Here is a 25,172-nt window from a genome sequence, read left to right as displayed (position 1 = left end):
CCTCTTTCCCCGGATTCCCTGCTCCTGCCGTTCATTCCTGGTCACTCTTCATTCTGTCTCTTGCTCGACGCTCCCTGGTTATCTTCATACTAAAAAGATGGGCGATGTAGAGATCTGAATGCTGTCATAATATTCTGCTTTTTCCATCGAATTGCTTTTATCCCACGATGGTCCGCAGGCCGCTGTGACGTCCTGACCAGTTTTTGGCCAACATTTTGTAACCACCATTTGTCATTTCTTCCCGGTGAATGGAAAATAAATCCAAAAACAGTTGTTATCTTAAATTCTCCAGGTGTGTGTTAAAATGTACTTTCCATGGTGTCACTTCTCTGGCTTTCTATTCTCTAGGATAGTGCCCTGGTCATAGGGTATGTACAGGGTTTATCTTCTCTTTGTTTCTCCCTTACAAAGCAAATGATGTTTGAATAAAACACATTTTTAATATAGAAATCTCCTTGTCTAATGGACAAATCTATTCAGTCTGTGAAATTAGCAGTGTTTCATTAAAGTTAAGCAGCAGCTACAGTATATAGAGCTGGTTTGCAAAACCCATTTTAATTAAATACCCTGACGGCATTCTGTTGTCATGGAAACAGTCTTGCTCTCACTGTACTGTGTACACTAAAATTCTTGTAACTAATTCATACCACATCCCGTATCAAACAGGTTGTTTTGTGACTCAATTGACACATTATACTGATTGTGATGTCTAAAATGACCATATTGCAGAATCAAAATTTTCACAACATTGTACCAACCATATTGCACAATCAAAATCCAGTCTGATCGAATTTAATCGGACGTGACTCTCAGTGGCTGATGACTGACACCTATTTCGGTGGTCATCTACTGACCAGAAAATACATGGCCACTTGATGTGGTCCTTTGGTCCCACCACTGAGCAAGTTAGAAATGCACAATCGCGAATAAGCCAAAAGACTGAATTGCTGCATGTGTGACTAGTTTAAGATATTACTATATGATTTGCATAATTCAAATAGTCAGCAGCATTCATACAGCTTCCGTTGTTGGCAATTTGAAATGTTTTTGATGGTGATTCCTCTGGGCTAGTGACATCAATCTGCTTTTCAGGCATAAGCACTGTTTTCAGAAAGGCTCCAAGCTCAGTCGCAGACACTACACAGTTCCCCTCCCCCCCACAATACAGTTTGCTGAACTTTGAAGCCTTTTAATGCAGGGGCCCCTGAACCAGCTCCAGCCGTCAAGGTGATTGTATGAGACCCTCCAACCATCTGTTCTGCTCTGTTCCTTAATCCACTAAATGCAATGTTTTCAACTAATTATAGCATCTGGCTTTAATGCTGTAGCTTAGTGTATCTGTATTGTACAGTATATCTCTGGTACACTGCCTGTAGGCTGCTTTCATATACAAGCATTGGCTGTATTGTCTCTCTACATCTTTGGTTTAAAGTTCAGTTATATACTCTCCCTCCCCCCTTTTCTGGGTGTGATATTGTCAAGATTCACAAGTAATTAGCTGCAGTTCTATATAGTTTGTGTAGTGTTTATTACCTGTCTGTTTAATGGATGAGTCATGTTACTATGGCAAAGTAATCAGAAAGCAATGACATAATTCTAACAATGACATCACCACTCACACATTATATGATATATAATGTATGACTTACACAATAATTTAAAGATGGGAGGTCACTACGTAGTGTTCTGTTAGCTGTATGCAGCCTTTTGATAAAACCTGTGTGTGTATTGTGCTGGAAGGTCGAGTAAGTGTAAATATAACATGATCCATTATACAAAGACCTGTTTTAATATTTACGAATTGTAAACTGCCCTTTTGAAGGTTGCAGTCCCTGAAGTTTATCTGGTTGGTTGCTCATCACTGGTTTATTCAGTTGTCATTGGCTCAGGAAAGCTACAACAACGCCCTTCAGTAGGGTTACTGACAGGAAGCTTGATGTGCATAGGAAAAATGCTCCCCCCATGGCCACAACGGATATAAATTTTTTTTGGAGTATTTACATGTACTTTGTGAAAATTATTGCACTTTCACATGAAGTATCTTATATTAATATGTACTGAAGCCTTATAGCATGGTTCTGTAGGCAAAATATAATTAACGTTTAAGTACTGTTTTCCTGAAGATCATCTCCTTGGATCAAAGCACAAACAGACCTCTCCGGCATCCTTTCACAAGAAAACAAATTTGATTATTTTCTTTCTACGAACACGATGTCATTAAACTACTACGCAATGCTGAGCAAATCTGAATTCTATTGTGCTGGTCACGCTGCAGTCACTCTTAAAGTGAAGGTTGTTTTCTGTGACGTTGGTATGTTCTGGTGACTGGTATTTGTGTTTTCACCATCACTGCAGTTTAATCTATTGGAAGTGCTTCCTTTAATATACACTTATCTACTGCACACGATGAAGGCAACCATTTAATGGGCTGAACAGATAGTCATGAGAATATTATTATCTTTTATTTATAAGGAGCCACAAAGGGTCCTCAGCGCCGTACATGACATATACATGAAGCAGTGATCCATGACACATGATACATGAAGAACAAAATACAGGGACCAGACATACTGAATGGATAAATATACAGGTATCATGGTAATGCAGATCAAGTTATTTGCGGGACAATGACTGAGCGTGATGGTAGTAATCAGTGGGAAGTTGTAAGCTTAAGCTTAAGAAAACAGGCTAGGGAAGCAGGCCAAGAGGTACAGGGGGTGATGGATTAGGATGGGATGGATTAGAAGGAGAACACAAGGAAAGAGGGCCCTGGTCCTGAGAGCTTACATTCTAAAGGAAAGGGGGAGACACAAGTAGGGTTGTATCTACTGGGGGAGTGGTAGTGAAAGCCTGGACAATGGAGGTAGGAGGAAAGCTGATAGCCTTGAATAAAGAAATGAGTCTTAAGGGCATGCTTGAAGCCTATGAGAGTAGATGCTAACGTGATGGGCCCTGGGAGATAGTTCCACAGCAGGGGAACAGCCCGGGCCAAGTCCTGGAGACTGGAGTGAGAAGAGGTGATCAGTGAAGCAGTGAGGCGGCGGTCACAGGCAGAGCGGAGGGGGCGGCTAGGAGTGTAGGTAGAGATAAGGTTGGAGATGTAGGTGGGGGAGGATTTTAAATTTAATTCTGTAGGCCATGGGGAGTCAGTGTAGGGCCTGGTGGAGGAGGACAGCAGAGCTAGAGCGGCGGGAGAGGAGAACGAGGTGGGCAGCAGCATTGAGAATAGACCTAAGAGGTCTATTGAGAGTCAGGGAGGCCAGAAAATAGGAGGTTACAGTAGTCACGGTGGGAGATTACAAGAGAGTTAATGAGTTTGGTGTCACCAGGGCTGCATCTTGTATACATTCTAGAGGGTGATGTAGCAGGATTTTGAGAGGGACAGAATGTGAGGTTTTTTTTAAAGAGAGGGGGGAGTCAAGGATCACCCCAAGGTAACGCTCTTGAGGGACTGAAAGGAGATTAGTGTTATTAATAGAAATAGAGAGGGGGGAGGTGGGAGAGCCTTGGAAGGGGGGGGGGGAATGATTAGTTCAGTCTTGGAAATATTGAGTTTAAGAAAATGCTGGGACATCCAAGATGAGAGACAGCAGGAGACACGAGAATACAACCTATTCATTGACCAGGGACCGGCACTGAGGCCTGAAGTTATTCAGAGATGCCTCCGGATTGGTTACGTTCTTGGTTATCAAAATGGCTGCCACAATGAATGTTTTGTTTTATTTTTTTTCTCCTGGATTCCCATTAACATCTGTTGCTGGCACTAACTCTTTAAGAAATGTTTGTAGCCCTCAAAGAGGACATCTTATTCCTGTCTCCCTCTGAGGTACAGCTAACGCCTCAATTCTGCATAAAGTCCCCAAATTCTCCCACATGGAATATCTCAGCTCCATGCAAATGGTGGTGGCGAAGGACTACAACTCACTCCCAGACCGCTTTCTCTTATCGCGCCCAAGATTGGCTCCCAGTAAGGAACATCTCGGCAGCAATGTGGGACTGTGTTCTTTTTAGGACCTACATAGCGCACATGGCATTTTGCAAAATGTCCTTTAGCTGAAACATGTGTATAACCCATAACAACCAATTAAACCCTTATCAAAGACGGAGCTTACTTAAAGGGGGGAATTCGATTAGTTGCAAAGTGTCTCTGGAACGTGTCCGTGAGACACTTCGTGGCTGAGATTTGACATAAATCTCCGCTCATTTTTTTTATCGCATCCTATAGAGGTGCAAGGAAACATTTCTGCAGTAATTCCCGGAAATATGCGCGGTGCGTTTTCTGTGCGCCAAAGCCCCTGGCATTCTCCCCTAAGAGTGGCCTGTCCTGTTTCACCTCATTAATGTTTTACATAATGCCTTGTGCGTTATATATGTCTGATAAAGATCATTGTCCCTCAATGCTCCCTCCGCCTGGGAGAATGCAGGAAATTTTTTCCACACTGTAAATGTAAATGCTGAATTTTCTCTCCTTTTAATTGCGCTAGAAAATAGAGAGTCACATTTGCTCTTTGTTACAGCAAATCTGTGTACAGTGCTCCACGAAATAAGCCTGTGGTGACTACTGTTGAAATCTCTATAAAAGTAACGGAAAATCTCACAGAACGTCTTCAGCCGTCCTCCCGCAGAGATGACCTATTGGAAAAGATATTGAGCCACTTCAGCACTTGTTGAATTCTTTAAGCCCTTGTTTTCCACAGTGTGGTATTTAAAGGGATCTGGTTTCCTTAGTTGAAATGTGTTCATCCCTGACTGTAACTTTGTCACAGACTGGAGGTTATAAAAACTGCTCTGATTACCAAACAATCCCGAAGCCGAAATCTTCTTCCAAACCTTTGGTCTGCAGCCGACACCGGCGCTGAACATGTTAACCGGCTGACTGCGGGAAACGGGCCATTTATAATATAATCCGTCTGGAATCGGTGGTTGCCACACAGCCCTCCTCGGCGCTGCTGAGCGCTTAATTACAGCTGAGGTGGCAGATTCAAGAAAGTTTCATCCCTTTGTTTTCAAACAGAGATTTTAATTACAGCCCAACAAATAAGGAATGTGCTGGAGCGGACGTCCGCGGATGTAGCATCCTTCCCTGATCCCTGTTTTTTGTTGTTGTTTTTTTTTTTACATTGGCAACACGCCACGGGCATCTAAAAATAGCGGCTCTTATCCTGCACCGCTGTAACAAGTGCTGCAGGAAGCAAATCATGGTCTACTTGGAAAAATACAAATTCTATGTGATAAAACAATCTGTCAATTGGTAGATAGTTGACGTTAAGGGATTAGATAAATGAAAATATACCGTTTTTTTTTTTAAGTCGGCTTATTTACGATTGCGCTTATTTCTCAGCTTATTTGCGCTTTTTAAGTGTGCCCATAAGCTGTCTATAGCGGAGGCAGCCATTTTGTATGCTGAACCAATATTCCGTACAGTGCAGGCCATCATTTTGTAGGAACCACTGACATCTCTGAGGAAGCCATTTTGTAGTCTGAGTCAATATTTACTCAAATGCAGCCTATTTCTTCACAAAGGATGAATGATATCACTGTAGCATAGTATAATAATACTGGATTAGCCCTCAAAATGGCTGCCTGTACGTGATGTCAGCGCTTGCTAGTGAATGGACATGCTGAGTTCTCACATATATCTGTACAGCTAAGAAAATGGCTGCCTCCTATGTGCGTGTAGGTGACTAGGAGACCCCGTTGAGAGGATGCAAAGTTATTTTAATGAACTTAACTCTCATAGGAGTCGTTTGGAGTTATCCCTGTTTGATTATATCCCACAGGTCAAAAAGTAAATACTTTTCTATTAATATTGTTTAATGAACAAAGTGTTTCTGCTGTAAAAGATTAAATAAAACCTTATTTTGTACCTAATTAAATTAAGCTATTGATGTAAGGTCTGGGCAGACAATGCAGGTTGCAATTAAATAATTCAGTCTGTCATTATCCTGTCGAGTCATTGATGCTGTGAATGAGTCAGAGGTAATTGGGAAGCGTACGGTTCTGCGTTAGGAGGGATTGTACACAGCGCTCTTGGAAACACAATGTTCACCGTGAGTCACCATTATCCCTAATCTTTTCTATCCCCAGCCTTGCAGCTGCCTCCATATCTCCCAGGGGAGGGGTGAGGTTGCCTGGTTACCTTATGTCTCCAAACAGGGTCCCAAATGCTATTTATACCCCCGCTGTCCCCCACACTTACCTGCGTCCGGGAGTTTCCAGGCCTGACCTATTATTTTGTTTTGTAGGTCATTGAATATAATTATTGTAAAACAAACAATATTTATTGCCTAAAAAAATTACATAGCTTGTGTTTTACTATAGTCTGCCAGAGTCTGTCTGTCGGCATATATAGTAGTACAATCTGCTAATTTAATCAGCATTTTTTAATTCTATTTCGGTATCGACAGGTGCCGAAAGCCAAATCCCACTCTTTCATGGACCCGAGACGACAGTCTATTTTTGCTATATTTAAAACTGATAAGATCTGGCCAGGGAAAATGCCAGGCAAGGCAAAATATAAAAGTCAAGCTTATTAAAAAAGCAAAAATTAATTTATTATAGAACTGATGGAGTCTCAGGGCAATCTGACAGCTTTACAAAGGTAACCACGGTTCACTAATCTAAGTACAGGCTTGCTGATACACATTGGCATTCATGATACTGTATAAAATTCAGCTTAGCGCAGCCATTCAAATTATTTTTTAATAATAACATTAATGAAGATGCGCCTAAATTGTAATGCAAGTAAGAAAATGTAAGTAGTCACTGGTTGCAGGTTAACGCTGGATGAAAAAGGGTTAATGGGATTACATGTCTAGCTGGCACATTTTTCCTTTCGCTCCCTTCCCAGAGTCCTTTGTTTCCTAGACAGTGGTTTTAGCAGAGAATGAGCGGTGATCTGCTTGTATGAACAGTCAGACACGGCCGTCATTGATCACCTCATCCCCCTGTGTCTGTCTGTAAGGGTCTGTCAGAGACCATAGCAGGGTTTGTATAACAGGAGTTATGAGTCTGCGTTATTAAGGCCACCGGTATCTTAGTGTCAGACGTCTGACAACGTTTTTATGCGACATTTAAAGTTAATTTGTGGCTTCTTCGAATGTTTTTCCAACAAAATTGACTGTGTGTATTAATACTGGACTAATACCCCCCTCCTGCTGTAAATGATAAAGATGATGGAGGCCACACGGAGCTCCGTGGTTCTGTACGGATTGTGGAACTCTGCTGATAATCTTATTGTATTGTCAGTGTCCGCAATGGTGGATTTAGGAACCAACATTAATTTACGGAATCCAGTAAGAAAGGAAATAAAATCTATAACAGTTTATAGTAAAGTGTGTCCGTAGTTAGAGAACGTTGATGTCAGCATTTCTTTCCTATGACTTCTCTGTGTTCTGTCACCCACTGGAAGTGTGAAAGGGCAGAGTCTGAAATAGTGCTGCCGATTGGCAAGTGCGGCTATTTCTGGTGGAGCTGAGCCTTCCAGGGAATCATAAGGACAGTACATCTGCTGGGAAGCTTAGTTTCTGGGTGAAGCACCTGACTTGTAGTGATCTCTGCAATATCCTCATTATACAGGGGGCCTGAGTCATTAAAGGAACGCGTACTGGGCGCATAGCACTGTTCTATCATAATCTAATCCTGCTCTTATCACCTTCAGTCTTTACCACCTTGTTTCCTTCAGCTCTAAAATAAATGCTGCATTTGTCGAAAACAAATATCCTGTTTGACAGCAAAACACAAACAAGTGATATATTATTTAGCACAATCGTTGATAGACAAAAAAACAGAAACGTTTAAAATCTTTTGAAATGTTTTCCAGTGTGCCAACGCTTCAAACATAAACACCGCTTCAAACATAAACACCGCCGCAGACGTTTAATCAATATTTGTGATTTGAGAATACACAAAAGAAAATACGATGGTACCAAGCAAATCAGGACACAGACACAATATTTCCAATTGTGAAAATCATTTATTTACAATTATAAACCAGAGAAAGACAGTGTACAAAAGTACAATAGCATCAAGGGACGTAATGTGTGAACATTGTGCTACATCACTCTTAAACAATGACATTAATCTTTGTGCTGACATGAACACAACCATTTCCCTGCATCTACTTCAATGAAATGACGCCGACATCTTTTATGGATAAGATCTGGACTTTAGACTTGCATCCGTTAATTGGCAAGCTTCTACAAATACTTAAACACTTTTAGAATTAGAACAGACGATAATGCCCACATAATTGTAATTTATTACAGCGGTACATTTTTTTTTCCCCCTCCAAAATGGTTGGACCTGATCCATTTTATTATACATTTTTAATAAGAATAAAGTTTGATGCTTGACACACAACCACCCGACGCCCGAGTCTGCAGATTATTGATGGATCTATCATCATCATCATCAATCCATCATCATCATCAATCCATCATCAATCATCATCATCATCAATAACGATGGCTCAGTGGTTAGCACTTCTGCATCACAGCACTGGGGTCATGAGTTCGATTCCCAACCATGGCCTTATCTGTGTGGGGGTTTGTATGTTCTCCGCGATTTTGCGGGGGTTTCCTCTGGATGCTCTGGTTTCCTCCCACACTCCAAAAACATACTGGTAGGTTAATTGGCTGCTAACAAATTGACCCTAGTCTGTGTCTGTGTGTGTGTATGTTAGGGAATTTAGACTGTAAGCTCCAATGGGGCAGGGACTGATGTGAATGAGTTCTCTGTACAGCGCTGCGGAATAAGTGGCGCTATATAAATAAATGATGATTGTGCGTTTGTTATAAGCCGCACGTATCTCTGCTCTGCGTACTCCCGTACTCTAGACCAGACACTGCAGGATACGCACTATGCCTATATGGAATATAAAATCTCAAAAGAACGCACAGAAGAAAAAAATATTAAGCAATTTATGTTACCTATCAATAATAGTCATTTATGATTAGAAATGGAAATTTAAAAACAATAGTGTTTTGTTTTTGTTTTATTTTTTTCCCTCAGAAAAAACTTTATTTGGCCGTTCTTAATGTCTACTATACATAAAATACATTTTTATAGTCGCTCCTGATTGCACACACGTTATAGCTGCATACACAGCCGTCAGCACTAGTGTTCAGAACTTAAACTAGCCCCTTAGTTGGAGCAAGAGATACGGCAGAGAACCAGCGCACTTCTGTGTGCGCCTGAGTCTGACTTGGACATGGCTGCGTGGGAACGCACTTAATGTATATTGCCGATGTGAATCTGCCCAAGTCAAGTAAGACTTTACTGTATACTGTTCAGTGTGTTTATCTAGAAACAGCACTATTATTTTTAGTATTGTAGTATGTGTGCAGTGTGATTGGTTTAGATGACACACAAAATAAACAAAGGATACTGAATGATAGGATCATGTCTGAAGGTGCATAGGCTGAGCTAGATGTGTCTGGAACTCTGGCTCCTGCAAGTAATTATTGTCCTTTTATATAGCACCAATCATTTTACACAACGCTGTACAGAGCATATATAGTCCTTCACATAGGTCCCTGCCCCACGGAGCTTGCAGTCTAATTCCCTACCACAAACACTGTTGTCCATTTTGTCAGAAGACAATTAACTTACCAGTATATTTTTGAAGTGTTGGAGGAAACCCACGCAAACACGGGGAGAACATACAAACTCTACACATCTAGGGTCATAGTTGGTACCCAAACCATGACCCCATTGCTGTGAGCCAGCAATGCTAACCACTGAGCCGCCATGACAGCCAACTGTAATTAGAGAAGTCAGCGTAGAAACATATGACGCTCTTTAAAGCCGTGGTAACGTCTTGTTGAATGAATGCGAAGATCAACATGGATGTCACAATATTGGCTCCCATCGGTTGGTTTGATTATGTTGACTGACAATCGCATGGCCTAGTTAGAGAAAATGTGCAGTGCTACTGGTAAACTTTTGTCAGTAATTTTAGTGTGTAAAGTTCGAGAACCATTCATTGCCCCTCACAAAAAATTCTTATCGAAATCTCAGTGTGTGGACTGCATTAAAGAAGGAAATCTTCCGTGCCTAGGAATAACGGTTTGCACCGTGATCTATTCTGATAAACACTTGCACTTATGTCTAGGGTTAGACGTCTTATTGCCTGTTTTTATATAGGTCAATTTGCCATAAGAAGGAGATTAAATGGTCTTTCAAGTAGGAAATTGTAAAGCGCTACGGAATATGTTGGCGCAATATAAATAAATGATGATGATGAGTTTGGGGGACAAGAAAGATATCAGATGAGCATAATATAGGGAAACAATCTAAGTAGAAAATTGGGGATCCGAGCCCAAAATCTAAGTACGGCCGGGCACGAGCAGACAACGTGGGGAGGCCAGGTAAGAGGAGATAATGATACTAGCTGGAGTGTTTCTAGTAATGTGTAGGAATAATTTTGACCTGTATAAAACTGTTTGTTTAGCAGATAGTGATAGAGGAAGCTGATCCCAAATTTCCTTCCACTGCACATCTGACAAAGGCGAACATCCTCCATAGTATGTAGGAGATAAGAGCAGTGTATGTATGTGTGTATGTATGTGTGTATGTATATGTGTATGTGTATGTATGTGTATATATGTGTATGTATGTGTGTATGTATATGTGTATGTATGTACTTCTCCAGGATTCTGAACAGCAGCCAACAATTATAGTCTGGTACCTGTTATATAACAATATAGATACCGAAGTACTGACTGTAGTTTATATGTTTATTATACAGTATGGTGTGAAAGTGAAGAAACCTGAAAGAGGAGGTAATTTGTCTTTAATGGTGGTAAATGACTATAAAATTACCATCAGTTTTACCTCAAGGTTTTACCACTTCCTCCACTTTTACCTACCGCTCGTTACCACCTCCTGTACTGTTACCTTACCGCTTGTTACCACCTCCTGTACTGTTACCTTACCGCTTGTTACCACCTCCTGTACTGTTACCTTACCGCTTGTTACCACCTCCTGTACTGTTACCTTACTGCTTGTTACCACCTCCTGTACTGTTACCTACCGCTTGTTACCACCTCCTGTACTGTTACCTTACCGCTTGTTACCATCTCCTCTACTTATAGCTACCGCTTGTTACCATCTCCTCTACTTATAGCTACCGCTTGTTACCACCTCCTGTACTGTTACCTTACCGCTTTTTACCATCTCCTCTATTTATAGCTACCGCTTGTTACCACCTCCTGTACTGTTACCTTACCGCTTGTTACCACCTCCTGTACTGTTACCTTACCGCTTGTTACCACCTCCTGTACTGTTACCTTACCGCTTGTTACCTTACCGCTTGTTACCATCTCCTCTACTTATAGCTACCGCTTGTTACCACCTCCTGTACTGTTACCTACCGCTTGTTACCACCTCCTGTACTGTTACCTTACCGCTTGTTACCATCTCCTCTACTTATAGCTACCGCTTGTTACCACCTCCTGTACTGTTACCTACCGCTTGTTACCACCTCCTGTACTGTTACCTACCGCTTGTTACCACCTCCTGTACTGTTACCTTACCGCTTGTTACCATCTCCTCTACTTATAGCTACCGCTTGTTACCACCTCCTGTACTGTTACCTTACCGCTTGTTACCATCTCCTCTACTTATAGCTACCGCTTGTTACCACCTCCTGTACTGTTACCTACCGCTTGTTGCCGCCTCCTCCACTTTTAGCTGCCGCTTGTTGCCGCCTCCTCCGCTTTTAACTACCGCTTGTTGTCGCCGCCTCCTCCGCTTTTAGCTACCGCTTGTTGCTGCTTCCTCCTCCGCTTTTAGCTACCGCTTGTTGTCGCCTCCTCCGCTTTTAGCTACCGCTTGTTGTCACTTTTGCACCTGCTTATTCCTCAGTTTCCTCGACTTTTACCTCTATCCTTTGCCTCTATTTTGTCTTCCAGTTTTTGTCATAAATTAGGAACAATTTATAAAGTATGGCATTAATCTACCACCATTTTAGAGGAAGTTTACCTCTTTCTGCTACCTATAGAATTCCAATATTTAAATAATTTGATAATGAAAATGAAGATGTTTCCGGTGCGCACCTTGTGGTCTACAGAGATCTTATCTGTTCTAGAAGACAAACATCTGCATCTCCTCCTTACACCTCTTCTCTTCTCCTTCTAGGTATTCTCAATCCAAAGAATCCCAAGGAACCAGCTAAAAGCTTCAGCTTTGATTACTCTTACTGGTCTCACACTTCGGTAAGTGCCCTATAGAATGGAGTCTAAATTATTAAAAGTTGCTCTTTAGACCAGTTATAAGACATTAGAAGACAGATACTTGTAACATTATCTTCTCAGAATTCAAAATATTTTAGATAATGCCGTTATCATGAGAGAACCGGACTTTACGTCCGTAAGGGAGCCACCCAAAGCCTAAAATGGAAAGGGACAGCAGGCCGCACAGTTTAACAGGAGGAGGAGCGGAGAGCTTTGTACGCAGGAAAACTGGAACCATCCTGGGGAGTTAGTGTGCTAGGATATGCTGTGTGCATTACATTCTAATTGGATAGCTTCTGCCCAATCAGGCTCCACCTTCATTACATACCTCCTGTCTGTAGAAGATCTGACTCGCCCGCCCAGCGCAGTCTCAGATACAGACCCCTCCTTTTGTGAAACGGAGCAGTGCGGTTACCAGTAGAGGTCCCAGGGGAGGGTCCCCGACTTCCTACACTTCAATGTGGCTTTTGTTATTTGCAGGGGGTGTTTTCCGAAGTAGACCTCCCCTTCTACCTGGGTTTAGGAACTGTTACACAATCATATCTGTGAATACTACAAGATACCCCCTATCCCATTTGCTATCTGAACATTGAGTTGATCACCCATTACTCGTGGTGCACACACATGATCCCACCTTCTGTTCCCTGCAGCCAGATGATCCTTCCTTCGCGTCCCAGAACCGCGTGTACAATGACATCGGGAAGGAGATGCTGGAACACGCCTTCGAGGGCTACAATGTTTGTATCTTCGCCTACGGGCAGACGGGAGCTGGCAAATCTTACACTATGATGGGCAAACAGGAGGAGACCCAGGCCGGCATCATCCCTCAGGTACATGGGTCAGATCATTCACATGTCCATACACTCACCGTGTGCATTCATGAGTACGCAGCAGGCTTTGCGCAGCTCACGGATATTATAAAACCCATCTCTGCCGCTCTTTTCTTAATTCAATCGTGTGTTTCCATGCATTTGTCTTGAATCTTTTTATGAAAATTGTGTCTAAAAACTTAAAATGGCAAAAATGTCTTCTTATTTAGTATACGGCTACACTGTCCTCTACCTAGTGACCTCTGAAACGTACGCGTGTTTTGTTTCCCCAGCTATGTGAGGACCTGTTTGAGAAAATCAATTATAATAATAACGATGAAGTCTCTTTCTCCGTAGAGGTGAGTGTTTAATGTCACGTCTGTTTTCTGAGACCTGTTACATGCAGCTTTGTATATAGCACCTACATGTATTACTGTGACATGAAGCCTGCGCAGACTAGTACCAATTGTCATGGCTTAAGTGTCAATAAGTGTAGCAGAAATTCATGTTTGCAGTAAATGACAGTGAGCATCGTTGCATTAAAGGATACTGACTGTATAACAATAATATCCTCGGTTTGATCTGATTTCTTCTAGCGGTAGCGGCTTACGCACCATGTGCCGGGTGTTTGTGATTGGTGTCTGCAGGTAACAACGTTTCTCAACGAGGTTTATTGTTAGTGTATGAGAAATCCTCCTGGTACATGACCCAGGTAATTGTAGGCTGCTGTAACAAAGGCTTTGGATCTGCGATGAAGATGTAACCTTATCTTAGATAAAATAGTAACGTCAGCTGTGCGTCATTACAAGGAGGTTCAGAAGGTTTTAGTGTGAAGCGTCCTCCAGGGGGATGAGTAATGCAGAGTCACATTGTGCTCATTCTGACTGCCTAATTATCTTCATTTAACTGGTTCTGCTCAATATACTCTAATGTATAGAACATTCTGACTGCCAAGGAGTTAATTGTTTTTTCCATATTTTACTGTATAGTGATATTTATTTCCTGTTTCGGTATTAATGCACAAGCTATCTCTGTACATTGTCAGCTATCTATGATCTGCCTATATATTGTCCTCTACTACATTGTTTTATGCAGATAAGGAGTCAAATAAATCTGGGCTGTTGTAACCGGTTAGTTGTGTTTCTCACCCTGTATTTAGGACGTTCCTCTTCTCCAATCGCTATCCTTGCTCAGGCTGTGCGTTAATTTGCATTTGGTCCATCAGCTGGGCCTTGTGATGTCATACACGTTAAATAGCGCTGACTATTCACCACACAGATGACAGGAGATTCACGGTGCACATAATTCCAGGTTTTATAATCGTGCTGCATGTTTGTCCTTGAAAGATAACTTCAGTCACTGATCAATTTGTTTTCAAAGTCTTACTCTTTCCCAATTAGTAAAAGGGGGAGTGCGTTACCTCTCCATAGTTAATGCGTTATCTGCACCGCAGTCCCGCTCCATCTGCTGTCCAGACAGGATTGAACAGAGCGTGCTCAGTTTGTGATTGGATGACGCACAGAGTGCCAGCGGGGGAGGGGAGGGGTTTTGCACAAACATTAAAAGTGACTGGAATTCTCATTTAAAGTCTGATTATTTTTTTTTTTTTTTTTTTTTTTATTTTTTCTAATTTTCAACAGAAATCTTAGTATCCCCCCCTCCTCAAACATGTTATTCAATTTCTATAGATATACACCTAGGTACTGTACTGTAATTTCAGGGGAGCTCTGTAGCTTCATGACGCCCCAGTCACTCACCTGCTAGATGTGATGGGAGGGGAGGGAAGTGACTGGTAGTGTGGAGTGAGAGGAGGTTTTGTTCATTCCAGAAACCCCTATTTATTAGATGGGAATCTGTTTGTTTAGCGATACACTAACGATTCCTCTGTCAGCACCAAAAATCATACATTATTTATAGGGATTGATCACCTTTCAAATCAATGTGACTAGTGACACTGGTAGGAGATCTGTAAAAGCTTTTTGTGGTTTTTAACAGCTTAAAATTCCAATTTATATGTTGTTTTCCCAGGATCTGACTCCAGATCGTTTGACCTGGTGGGGAGAGGGCTTGAATGTAACCCCAGGATCTAATCTGACAATTTGAGGTTATAATGGAGCAAAATAATAGTTTAGCTGATATTCGTTCTTATATAGTCTAATTCTATCCATGTACACAGGGATGAGGTCTCAGGTTTCCTGGCATTGGTCCATTTGTGTGGCCAAAGCGATCGTTTCATCTAATAAAAGGGAGGGGGGGCTGGTTAATGGCAGTGCTATGTATGTGCTATGATCTGCAGACCGTACTGCCTGCGGACCCCTACGATTGGGTCAGCCCAACTACATATTTGTACTAGACTGACCAATGGTCATATCTGATTGTTTGCCGTGGGTTACAGTGCTCTTGTACTATTTGCACCAGGTTATTGATTTTTTTTTTTTAATTATGTTATGACGGTGATGATTGGAATTGTTAGATGTTGACGCTAGCTCTCCGGTATCGCTCTGTATAGAAGAAACGGCTGTTATTGGTTGTTAGGACGTTTCCGCTGCTATGCGCTTGTTATAAGGGAACAGTCGGATAACACCAGGAAGATTTTTGTTTTGCATTGTAGTTTATTAATAGCTGAATGTCCTGTGTAGTTTTATCCACACAGATGAGAGCAGAAAGGGCCCAGTCTTACAATACTCCGAGACCCAGGGCTTTCCAGCAGTGATTATATATGAAGATCCTAATTAGTGAATTACTCATCACTTCCCTTTAAAGCAGGCCTGTCCAACCTGTGGCCCTCCAGGTGTTGTGAAACTACAAGTCCCAGCATGCCCTACCAGCTATCGACTGGTTGTCTACCGGCAAAGCATGCTGGGGCTTGTAGTTTCACAACATCTGGAGGGCCGCAGGTTGGACAGGCCTGCTTTAAAGGTTTAATGTAATACATTTCTAATGTGCACCGAGATCCAGATGGTTTCTACGGCAGTAAGTTAAATAAAAATGAAAAGCTAATTTCTCACAGTCACATTTTAATTCTGCTAAACCCTCCAGGCTTTGTTACTGGCCGATGGACACCATTACTCACTCCCATTGTCCTTTGCAGGTTAGTTACATGGAAATTTACTGTGAGCGGGTCCGGGATCTGCTGAACCCTAAAAACAAAGGAAACCTGCGAGTGAGGGAGACGCTGCTCGGGCCCTATGTAGAAGGACCTGTCCAAGTTGGCCGTCACCTCATACACTGATATTGCTGACCTGATGGACGCAGGAAATAAGGCCAGGTGGGTGCAGCGCGATGGTGTGATGGCTTCCAGGCCAACAGTATGCGCTGTGTCATCATCATCATCATCATTTATTTATATAGCGCCACTAATTCCGCAGCGCTGTACAGAGAACTCACTCCCTCCCCCCTCTCCCCCTCTCCCCCTCTCCCCCTCTCCCCCTCTCCCCCTCTCCCCCTCTCCCCCTCTCCCCCTCTCCCCCTCTCCCCCTCTCCCCCTCTCCCCCTCTCCCCCTCTCCCCCTCTCCCCCTCTCCCCCTCTCCCCCTCTCCCCCTCTCCCCCTCTCCCCCTCTCCCCCTCTCCCCCTCTCCCCCTCTCCCCCTCTCCCTCTCTCCCTCTCTCCCTCTCTCCCTCTCTCTCTCTCTCTCTCTCTCTCCTCCCCCCCCCTCCCTCCTCCCCCCCCCCTCCCTCCCTCCTTATATTATTATGGTAAACTGGTGACTGCCCTAATGATCATACTCACTACCGATGCTGTTTTCAGCCACAAACTACTAAACTCCAGATGGATTATTATCGTTCCCAGTCATGTATCTGAGACAATGTGGCCATATGTCTATCTCATGGGATGTGCAGTACTCTGTGTTATACTATATGTCATTCAGTTGTTCTTCCTCGTTAGGACGGTGGCCGCCACTAACATGAATGAGACCAGCAGCCGCTCCCATGCTGTGTTCACCATCGTCTTTACCCAAAAGAGACTGGACATAGAGACCAACCTCTCCACAGAGAAGGTGATTAGTGCTTGTACTGGTCGGTGCAGACTGTTTCCTGTTCCCAGGCCTGGGACTGGGAGTACAGATTCCGTATTACATAGTGTATAAGATCTCCGTCACTGCCATAGTAATCCTGATTTCCTTCGCAGGTCAGTAAGATTAGCCTGGTAGATTTGGCGGGGAGCGAGAGAGCCGATTCCACAGGAGCAAAGGGGACACGACTAAAAGTGAGTATGATTAATGTGTGGGATCCACGGACCACCAGCCTGTGTACCCCCAGTGACTGTTTCCATAATGGGCTGTGTGTCTTCTGTGCCTACATCATACTCAAAAGCTGAGTGAGCCTTGTACCAAATACCCCACATGCATTATACCCTTCTGCGCCGTATGTTCTCTCAGCGGTCGTACACACGGGTATGTCGGTGCTCAATGTACATCTCTAACGCTGATGGTCCCAGCAATGATGCAAACGAATGTACCTGACGTACAGACCTTCTAATGAGCCAGTGGCAGTGTTACCTGCAGCGTTGGTGAGCTGGGTGTAATAGAATAGAGGTCTATGGGGAGCGCTCAGTAAGTGAGGATACTGTTTCAAAGCGCCCTAAATCCAGGATAAAGGACAAGGTTTTGTGCCTGTGTATCCCCTTAAAGTGATTTTCCACCTATTTTAATTTTAAATAACTTTTCATTGTTACCATACTTTGTATATATATTTTACTAAAAGTCCACGACATGGGCCTGATTTATTAAGGAACACAATCTGAGTGCAAATTGCGTTATAAAAACACACAAAAAAAGGTGTGCTATTTGAACACCCATATTCAGCTACAAGCGGATCTGAAGAATCGTCTCTTGTTGAACACGGGTCTCGGTACTCTGCCTATACGTTACTGGCTGTATACAGACAGATAATGTAATCATCAAGAAAAACATAGTAAAACTCCGCCCTTCAAGTCGTTGACAGTCGGAAGGGTCATTTAATTGCGCTTATGGCTCAAGTCTCTGTGTCACGCATGCGTAGAGCGAAAATACGCAAAATACACCAAGTAAATGGATTGCCGTCTACACTTGTCCTACCCATCATGTATGTACGCAGCCCTTGTATGTATGCGCAGTGAGTGGTGTGATTCTGCCCCTCTAGTGTAGGAATCCAGCAAGATCACTGGGGTAATAACCATGCAATGATTTCTCTGTTTGCAGGAAGGTGCTAATATCAACAAGTCTCTGACCACCCTGGGGAAGGTCATCTCCGCTCTGGCAGAGGTGGTAAGTCCTGAACACACGTCGTACTGTAATATGTTGTAACACGTAACATGTGAAGGCAGCAGGGAGAAGGGCCAAGGACAGGGATAGTTTGAATAAACCCTGTACTTAATAAGGGAAATGTTTGCGCTGTACAATATCAAGTATAATGCGTTTACATGATTATAAGTGTGGCGGTTTACTTACATATTATTTGTGTGTGTTTGTAACATGAGCACATCTGACTAAATACACTAAGCCGCTATTGTGAATACTTTGTATTTCACATTGGCGATTTAATACCAACATGCTCATAGTATTCATAAGATTGTCTTCACAAGATTACAGGTTTCAGTATAGTTTAGGTTCAGGATTTGGGCCAGTACTTTTGGTTTGAAATGGGATTTGACCAAACCTTTAAGGTTGTTGAATTTTAATCTTGATTTCACAGAATTATAATCTCCAGTATTTGTACATAAGATTTTATTATATAAATCCCTGCAAGTAAAGAGTGATATGTGAGTGCAGGTACAGATTTGACCTAACTGGTCTCTTGTAGCAGAATTCAGTGTTTGTCGGAATACTACAATATGGATTCGGTGCATCCCTAGTTACTAGGAGACTTGTGCTGTTGTGTTGGACTCTCTATTCCGCCGGCCAAGTTCTAAGTTCCGTATGAATTTATTGAAGACGTGACTGTTATTTCCAAGAGCTGAAATTACAGATAGAAGTTTATTAGTTCGGCTCATCGCTTTAATGTGGAAATTATGGCTCCGTATTCAACATCATGTTTTGGAAAAGGTTTCAGAACTCGGGCGAATCCTGCACAATGCACTTGGTGCGTCCATAGTTTATATTGACCCTGCCTCCGGCATACCTAAAATGATTCCAGGTTTGAAAATCAGGACTCATTAGACCACATCTTTATCAGCCCAAACCACACCCTGGTGAGGCCACACCTCTTGTGGGGTCCCAACACTCAGGGCGATTGTCACATATGCTTTGGCTTAGCCAATAACTACTGCTAGTGCAGATTGTTGCCCATAAAACCAGAGTATTATATGTAATGTGTGACCATTACTGAGGGGAGTTACGCTTTAGGACATTTTATAGAGAACTGTTTTTGTTTTTTTTGTTATATATATCAACTTTTTCCTTACCAAGAAAGTTAAGTTTGTTCCATTAAGTACATTTATTTGTTTAAAAAAAAAAAAAAAAAAGCACACCTGGCGGTATACACTAAACTGAGGCAGCCATTTTTGTAGCGCAGTCAGTATTGCAATGTGGTTCCCTGTGGATCGATAGGCTGCATATTCATATACTGGAACGGATGTCTCCATTGTGTATATGCAGCGTTACACCACCTGTAACCCACTGCCCCCTTGTTCTGGGTGTAAGAGGTCGCTCAGGGCTTTCTACAAGGACACAACTCTGTAGTAATTGCCTGTGGTCAGGTTGCCTCGTGTGTGTGATGTATTTGTAGCAAACTTCCTGTGATGTCATTGTCTCTCCTTCCTCCACGCTGTCCTATCAGGATAATTGCACCAGCAAGGTATGTGTGTCCCAGCGATGGGACCAGTGCATTCATTATACAGGGAAGTGCCCAGTTATTCTCTTTTACTTCCCAGGGACACCCACCATAATGTTTATCTGGCTCCAGATATGAGCCTCACCTTTAATCTTCAATATTCAATACAATGCATACATTTTAGGTTTAAATTTGCTTAAATCCAATATTAAATGTGTCCTCTCTCCAGTCCGGTCACAGCCCTAAGGTGTGGTGTCATGTGACTGCTGTCACCTGGTCATGTGATTCTCTGGTCCTGAGGCCGCTGCTCAGTCATACCTGCAGCAGATGGGGAGTGGATTGATGTCCTCCTAGCAACCCAAGGGCTCACACTGTGCGTCCCGCTATCCCACCCTTCCAAGTCATCAGTGACGGCGCCACCTGCTGCCACTTGTGGTGCAGCCACCCGTTGTATAGATCTTCTCCCTAGGTGGTGCATTCTGGGTGCAGAAGAGAGAAATCTACTGAATGGGCACCGACATTACCCCCCCCCCCCCCCCCCCCCCAATAAAGTACATGGGGGATTGCTTGGAAACAGTTTTTAATGAGCACATGTTTTATAAACATGCTCTGTGATAAAAGGTTACAGCATTAGAACCACCGTGCAGTCGCCATATGTAGTCTTATCTTCTCTTATCTGTGATGTCACTTGTGGTCCGGGACACATGGTTCATGTATCAGACTGCTCGTGGCCAGTACCTATCACTGCCCAATGTGCCTATACTGTTGGGAAATGAGCATAGTAACTGTTTTGGAAAGTTGCCTGGGACATAAATAATGAAATGTACACACATAGGAAGAGCCCTTAGACAGTAATGTTACATCTATTCCGGGATAAGTATTTTAAACACATTGTCTCGTGCAGTAGACATTGCATGCTTCATATTCATCTGTTAGAAATCACTGTAGTAATTAATGGTGTCCGTTCTACAGTGATCATATCTTGACCAGTTATATGCCATTCATCATTAATGTCTTATACAGCAGGTCGTCCAATTTCTCATGGTCTAATTCATTATAAACCCCAACCCTGTGTACAAAGCTTATTTTCTGCACTTTATAAATAACTACGTAGGAAGATTTTATATTATTAGAAACATTATCGTTTGTACTTTCTAGAGCAAAAAGAAGAAAAAGTCAGATTTCATTCCCTATCGAGATTCTGTGCTCACCTGGCTGCTGCGTGAGAATTTGGGTATGTATTATAGGCTTGTCCTGCATCTGTATTTTACTGTGTTTGTGGAAGCCAAATTTGTAGACTGAGCCAATAATTATGTAAATGCAGCTTAACCATTCACTAGAAACTAACAGCTTTACTTCTTGCCACAGGATCCTAGTGACTGGATAGGCTGCACTCTCAGTGATGTCACTGGTTCCTAGTAACTGGAAAGGCTGCACTCTCAGTGATGTCACTGGTTCCTAGTGACTGGATAGGCTGCAGTCTCAGTGATGTCACTGGTTCCTAGTAACTGGAAAGGCTGCACTCTCAGTGATGTCACTGGTTCCTAGTGACTGGATAGGCTGCAGTCTCAGTGATGTCACTGGTTCCTAGTAACTGGAAAGGCTGCACTCTCAGTGATGTCACTGGTTCCTAGTGACTGGATAGGCTGCACTCTCAGTGATGTCACTGGTTCCTAGTGACTGGCTAGGCTGCAGTCTCAGTGATGTTACTGGTTCCTAGTGACTGGATAGGCTGCAGTCTCAGTGATGTTACTGGTTTCTAGTGACTGGATAGGCTGCAGTCTCAGTGATGTCACTGGTTCCTAGTGACTGGATAGGCTGCAGTCTTAGTGATGTCACTGGTTCCTAGTGACTGTATAGGCTGCACTCATTGATGTCACTGGTTCCTAGTAACTGGATAGGCTGCAGTCTCAGTGATGTCACTGGTTCCTAGTGACTGGCTAGGCTGCAGTCTCAGTGATGTCACTGGTTCCTAGTGACTGGATAGGCTGCACTCTCAGTGATGTCACTGGCTCCTAGTGACTGGATAGGCTGCACTCTCAGTGATGTCACTGGCTCCTAGTGACTGGATAGGCTGCATTCTTAGTAATGTATCTGGCTCCTAGTGATTTGATAGGCTGCATTCTCACAGTTCAGCACAGACATTGGCTGCTTCCACTGTTTGCAGATGATAGGTATAGGTACACTTAATAAGGAATGCTGATAATTATTACCCTATTTCAGGTGGAAACTCCCGCACAGCCATGGTTGCTGCTTTGAGTCCGGCTGACATAAATTATGACGAAACTCTGAGTACACTAAGGTGAGAAACTAAAACTGGATTACTATAAATATATATTTATACGGGTTACTGTATGTTCCAGGCCTGGCAGCAGTCATTTTGTCTTGAATACATTTTATAAACAAGTGATACTCTGGGCAAATTGCAGATTGAGTTCAGCTATACAGGAAGGATGGACATATATCTGAATAGTCTATGGTGGGGTTTATTGGTCCTTTTTGATATTTTGTTTTTTCTTTTTTATAGATATGCGGATCGTGCTAAACAAATCAAATGTAATGCTATTATTAATGAAGATCCTAATGCCAAACTGGTGCGTGAGCTTAAAGACGAAGTCACACGTCTGCGAGACCTACTGCGGGCGCAGGGCCTGGGCGATATCATTGACAGTAAGTTTAGTAAAACTGACAGCACCAGAAATAAGTTACATTTCTATTCCTTTTTCAAATGGGTTACATTATTAGTTTAACAAACCCTTTTGTCCAGACTGCTATAGCCAATGTATAGATGCCTTTCTATGTATATATTATAGTACGTATAGATAAATGTGTCAAGCCTGTGCAGCCGTACTCTTAACTAAGCCAATGTTAGCAGAGTTTTCTGCGGATCGCAGCTTGACAACTACACACAGAGAAGGTGTAAACATCAGGGAGGTTTCACGGATACTAAACCTTCCTCCCATCTTCTGTCTCTCCTCCCGCTTCCCGTCAGTTGATTCTATTGAAGACAATTTCTCCGGAATCAAATGTGTGTATAACAATAATCTATCTTCTCATCAGACTTTGCTTTCCAGCCAAGCAGCTTAATTCTGCATGTAAGCACAGGCTGCAGCACGGAAACCTCAGACAGAATTATGGGAGATGGAAAATGTAGACTGAAAGGAGATTACTATAAGCATTATTCAAGAGTGGACCTGTTGTCATCCATTTATCATAAAACAGTACAACAGAAATGCTTCCATAGATATATATATATATATATATTATGTCCTTTACCAGCTGCTAATGCCAATGGCACTCTATGCAAATGAGGGGAATGTGGCATATAGAGCAGGCATTCTTGTAGTGTAAATAATAGTAAGAGGTCTCGTGCCTTTTAGGCTTGGGGACTGGGGATGGGAAAGTAAATACAGTAGATTTGTATTCTGGTTTGTAACCCCTATTAAGCTAGATAAACCAGTATTTAATACACTGAATGTGTATTTATCAAACATTTCCATGTTGACGTATCCATTATATTGAGCCATTTCAAGTTCTCTTACATACAGACACTTTCACCTGAGTTATTTTGCAGTGTCTGCATGCAGCTAGGGGGCGCTCTGCACAATAGGGAGTATTGTTCCCTTTGGAGGTGAGCTAGTCTGTACACCGCAGCTGTCACTGCCAACACAGTGACTGATCAACGCAGGAAAGCTGGTTTATACAGACTCATTTACCTCTGTAAGGAGCAACGTTCCCTATTCTGAGTTACGATCTAGCAGTTTTTTTCCGTGTGGCTGAACGTACCGCGGATGGACTAATCACAGGCGCAAGAAAGTGTCTATGTGCAAGAACCTTTCATGTCAATTCATTCATTTCTCCAGCTTTGGATGGTAACGATGAGTTCTGTAATGAATCGTAAGCATCTGTCTGAGATTTCCAAGCTATTGAGAGACTACCGGTTGCTGTGTTGGTGCTAATTGCTGCAGATAACGATTGCACTGCTGGCAGCCTTTGCATGGTGGGTTCTGACATCCTTTGCAAGCGTTCATCGTGGCACCTATATCCTGGTTAAGTCTTCATGGAATAATTTTGCTAATCCCAGGATTGGTGATCTAGCAGATTGAATCCTGATTCTTGGTTGCAAGTTTCTTGTACTAATTTTACAGTTATTCTTTATAAAGCCGCTACACCAACTATATGCTATCTAATCTATCTTCTTACTTGCCTTGCTCTCTGTCTCTCCATTATAGGACTTTGCATCCTGATTGGCTTTGCTAGTAATTTATGCCACAGCCCTGTGCCAAAACCTCTTCTATAAAATGATGTGTTGCCGTGAGCTATTTGCAGGACAATTGTTAAGATGACGCGATGTCTCCATGAGCTTCCCGCCATCTTTCCTCATGATCCTGTTCTCTCACTGTGCGATATAAAAAAATATTTATTTATTGTATGTTCTAGTAAAGGTTGCACTGCCTCGTTGAAATTCCCTTTTCTCAATTGCTAAATAGTTGCTTACCGGTTGCTTCCACATTTCTGACTTGCTAGCGGCATCTCACGTTTCTTTTAGAAAACTGACAATGTAATTAAGTGTCGTACTTTTTGCTCTCTGCACACAGCACTGTGCCGTCCACGTGGAGACTGTCGTACTGGTGTGAAGTCAGCATATATTATTGACTAGTATATATTAGCCATTGATCACTTTTAATATTTAGTTATAATTTTAATAGAACTGTTTTTACTGTACAAATATGATGTTTCACTAGAGCTTCCGGAATAGAGTCCGGTCTTAGAGCGTCCATCTATATCCTTGGGCGTTATCCCTTATAGAATAGTGATATTTTGAGACCTCCTCTTGCGCTGTCTTCATTCTGCATTTTTCCTAACTTGTTCCTGCCCTGACTGACCTTCTGAGCCGCCATCTTGAAGGAGCCCGCTTTCTCTCCTGTCTCTCACTGTGATTTTCCTCCCCTCTCTCCTTGTTCCTTTGCCCCCGGCTTCCCTTTTTGTCTCGTATTTAGCTCTCCCTTCTGTTGGGTGCCTTCCTCTCTCAGACGTCAATGATAACCAGAACCTTAAGAATAAGTACTTGCTAGCCAATGAGAATCAACGGCCTGGCCATTTCTCCACAGCCTCCATCAGCTCGCTGGCCTCTTCCCCATCATCCTGTTCTCTCAATAGTCAGGTGGGGTTGACCTCGGTTACAAGCATCCAGGAGAGGATCATGTCCACGCCGGGAGGAGAGGAGGCCATAGAACGACTTAAGGTAACCTGAGCTATTCTGTTGAACGTTCCTTCACCAACAATGTGGGACCTCACATGATCACCAGTGGTGCATCCAGTGTTATACTTACACTGGGGGTGTACTTAATGCATCTGACATCCTTCTTGAACCTC

At 42.7% G+C, this 25,172-nt stretch overlaps 1 protein-coding gene across 1 annotated transcript in view; it reads left to right on the top strand.

The window, feature by feature from the left end:
- KIF1B (kinesin family member 1B) overlaps positions 1-25,172 on the top strand; it is a 102,281-nt gene that overhangs the window by 30,122 nt on the left and 46,987 nt on the right. The window contains 13 exon segments of the mRNA XM_075190257.1: positions 12,142-12,218; positions 12,887-13,066; positions 13,339-13,404; positions 16,137-16,241; positions 16,243-16,313; positions 16,933-17,044; positions 17,176-17,253; positions 18,227-18,292; positions 19,803-19,820; positions 20,955-21,030; positions 22,020-22,098; positions 22,324-22,466; positions 24,908-25,041. Coding sequence (XP_075046358.1) covers positions 12,142-12,218; positions 12,887-13,066; positions 13,339-13,404; positions 16,137-16,241; positions 16,243-16,313; positions 16,933-17,044; positions 17,176-17,253; positions 18,227-18,292; positions 19,803-19,820; positions 20,955-21,030; positions 22,020-22,098; positions 22,324-22,466; positions 24,908-25,041 — 1,205 coding nt within the window.

The sequence above is a fragment of the Mixophyes fleayi genome, chromosome 11, assembly GCF_038048845.1.
Source record: "Mixophyes fleayi isolate aMixFle1 chromosome 11, aMixFle1.hap1, whole genome shotgun sequence".
Taxonomy (NCBI): domain Eukaryota; kingdom Metazoa; phylum Chordata; class Amphibia; order Anura; family Limnodynastidae; genus Mixophyes; species Mixophyes fleayi.
This window is presented reverse-complemented; position numbering and strand designations above follow the sequence as displayed.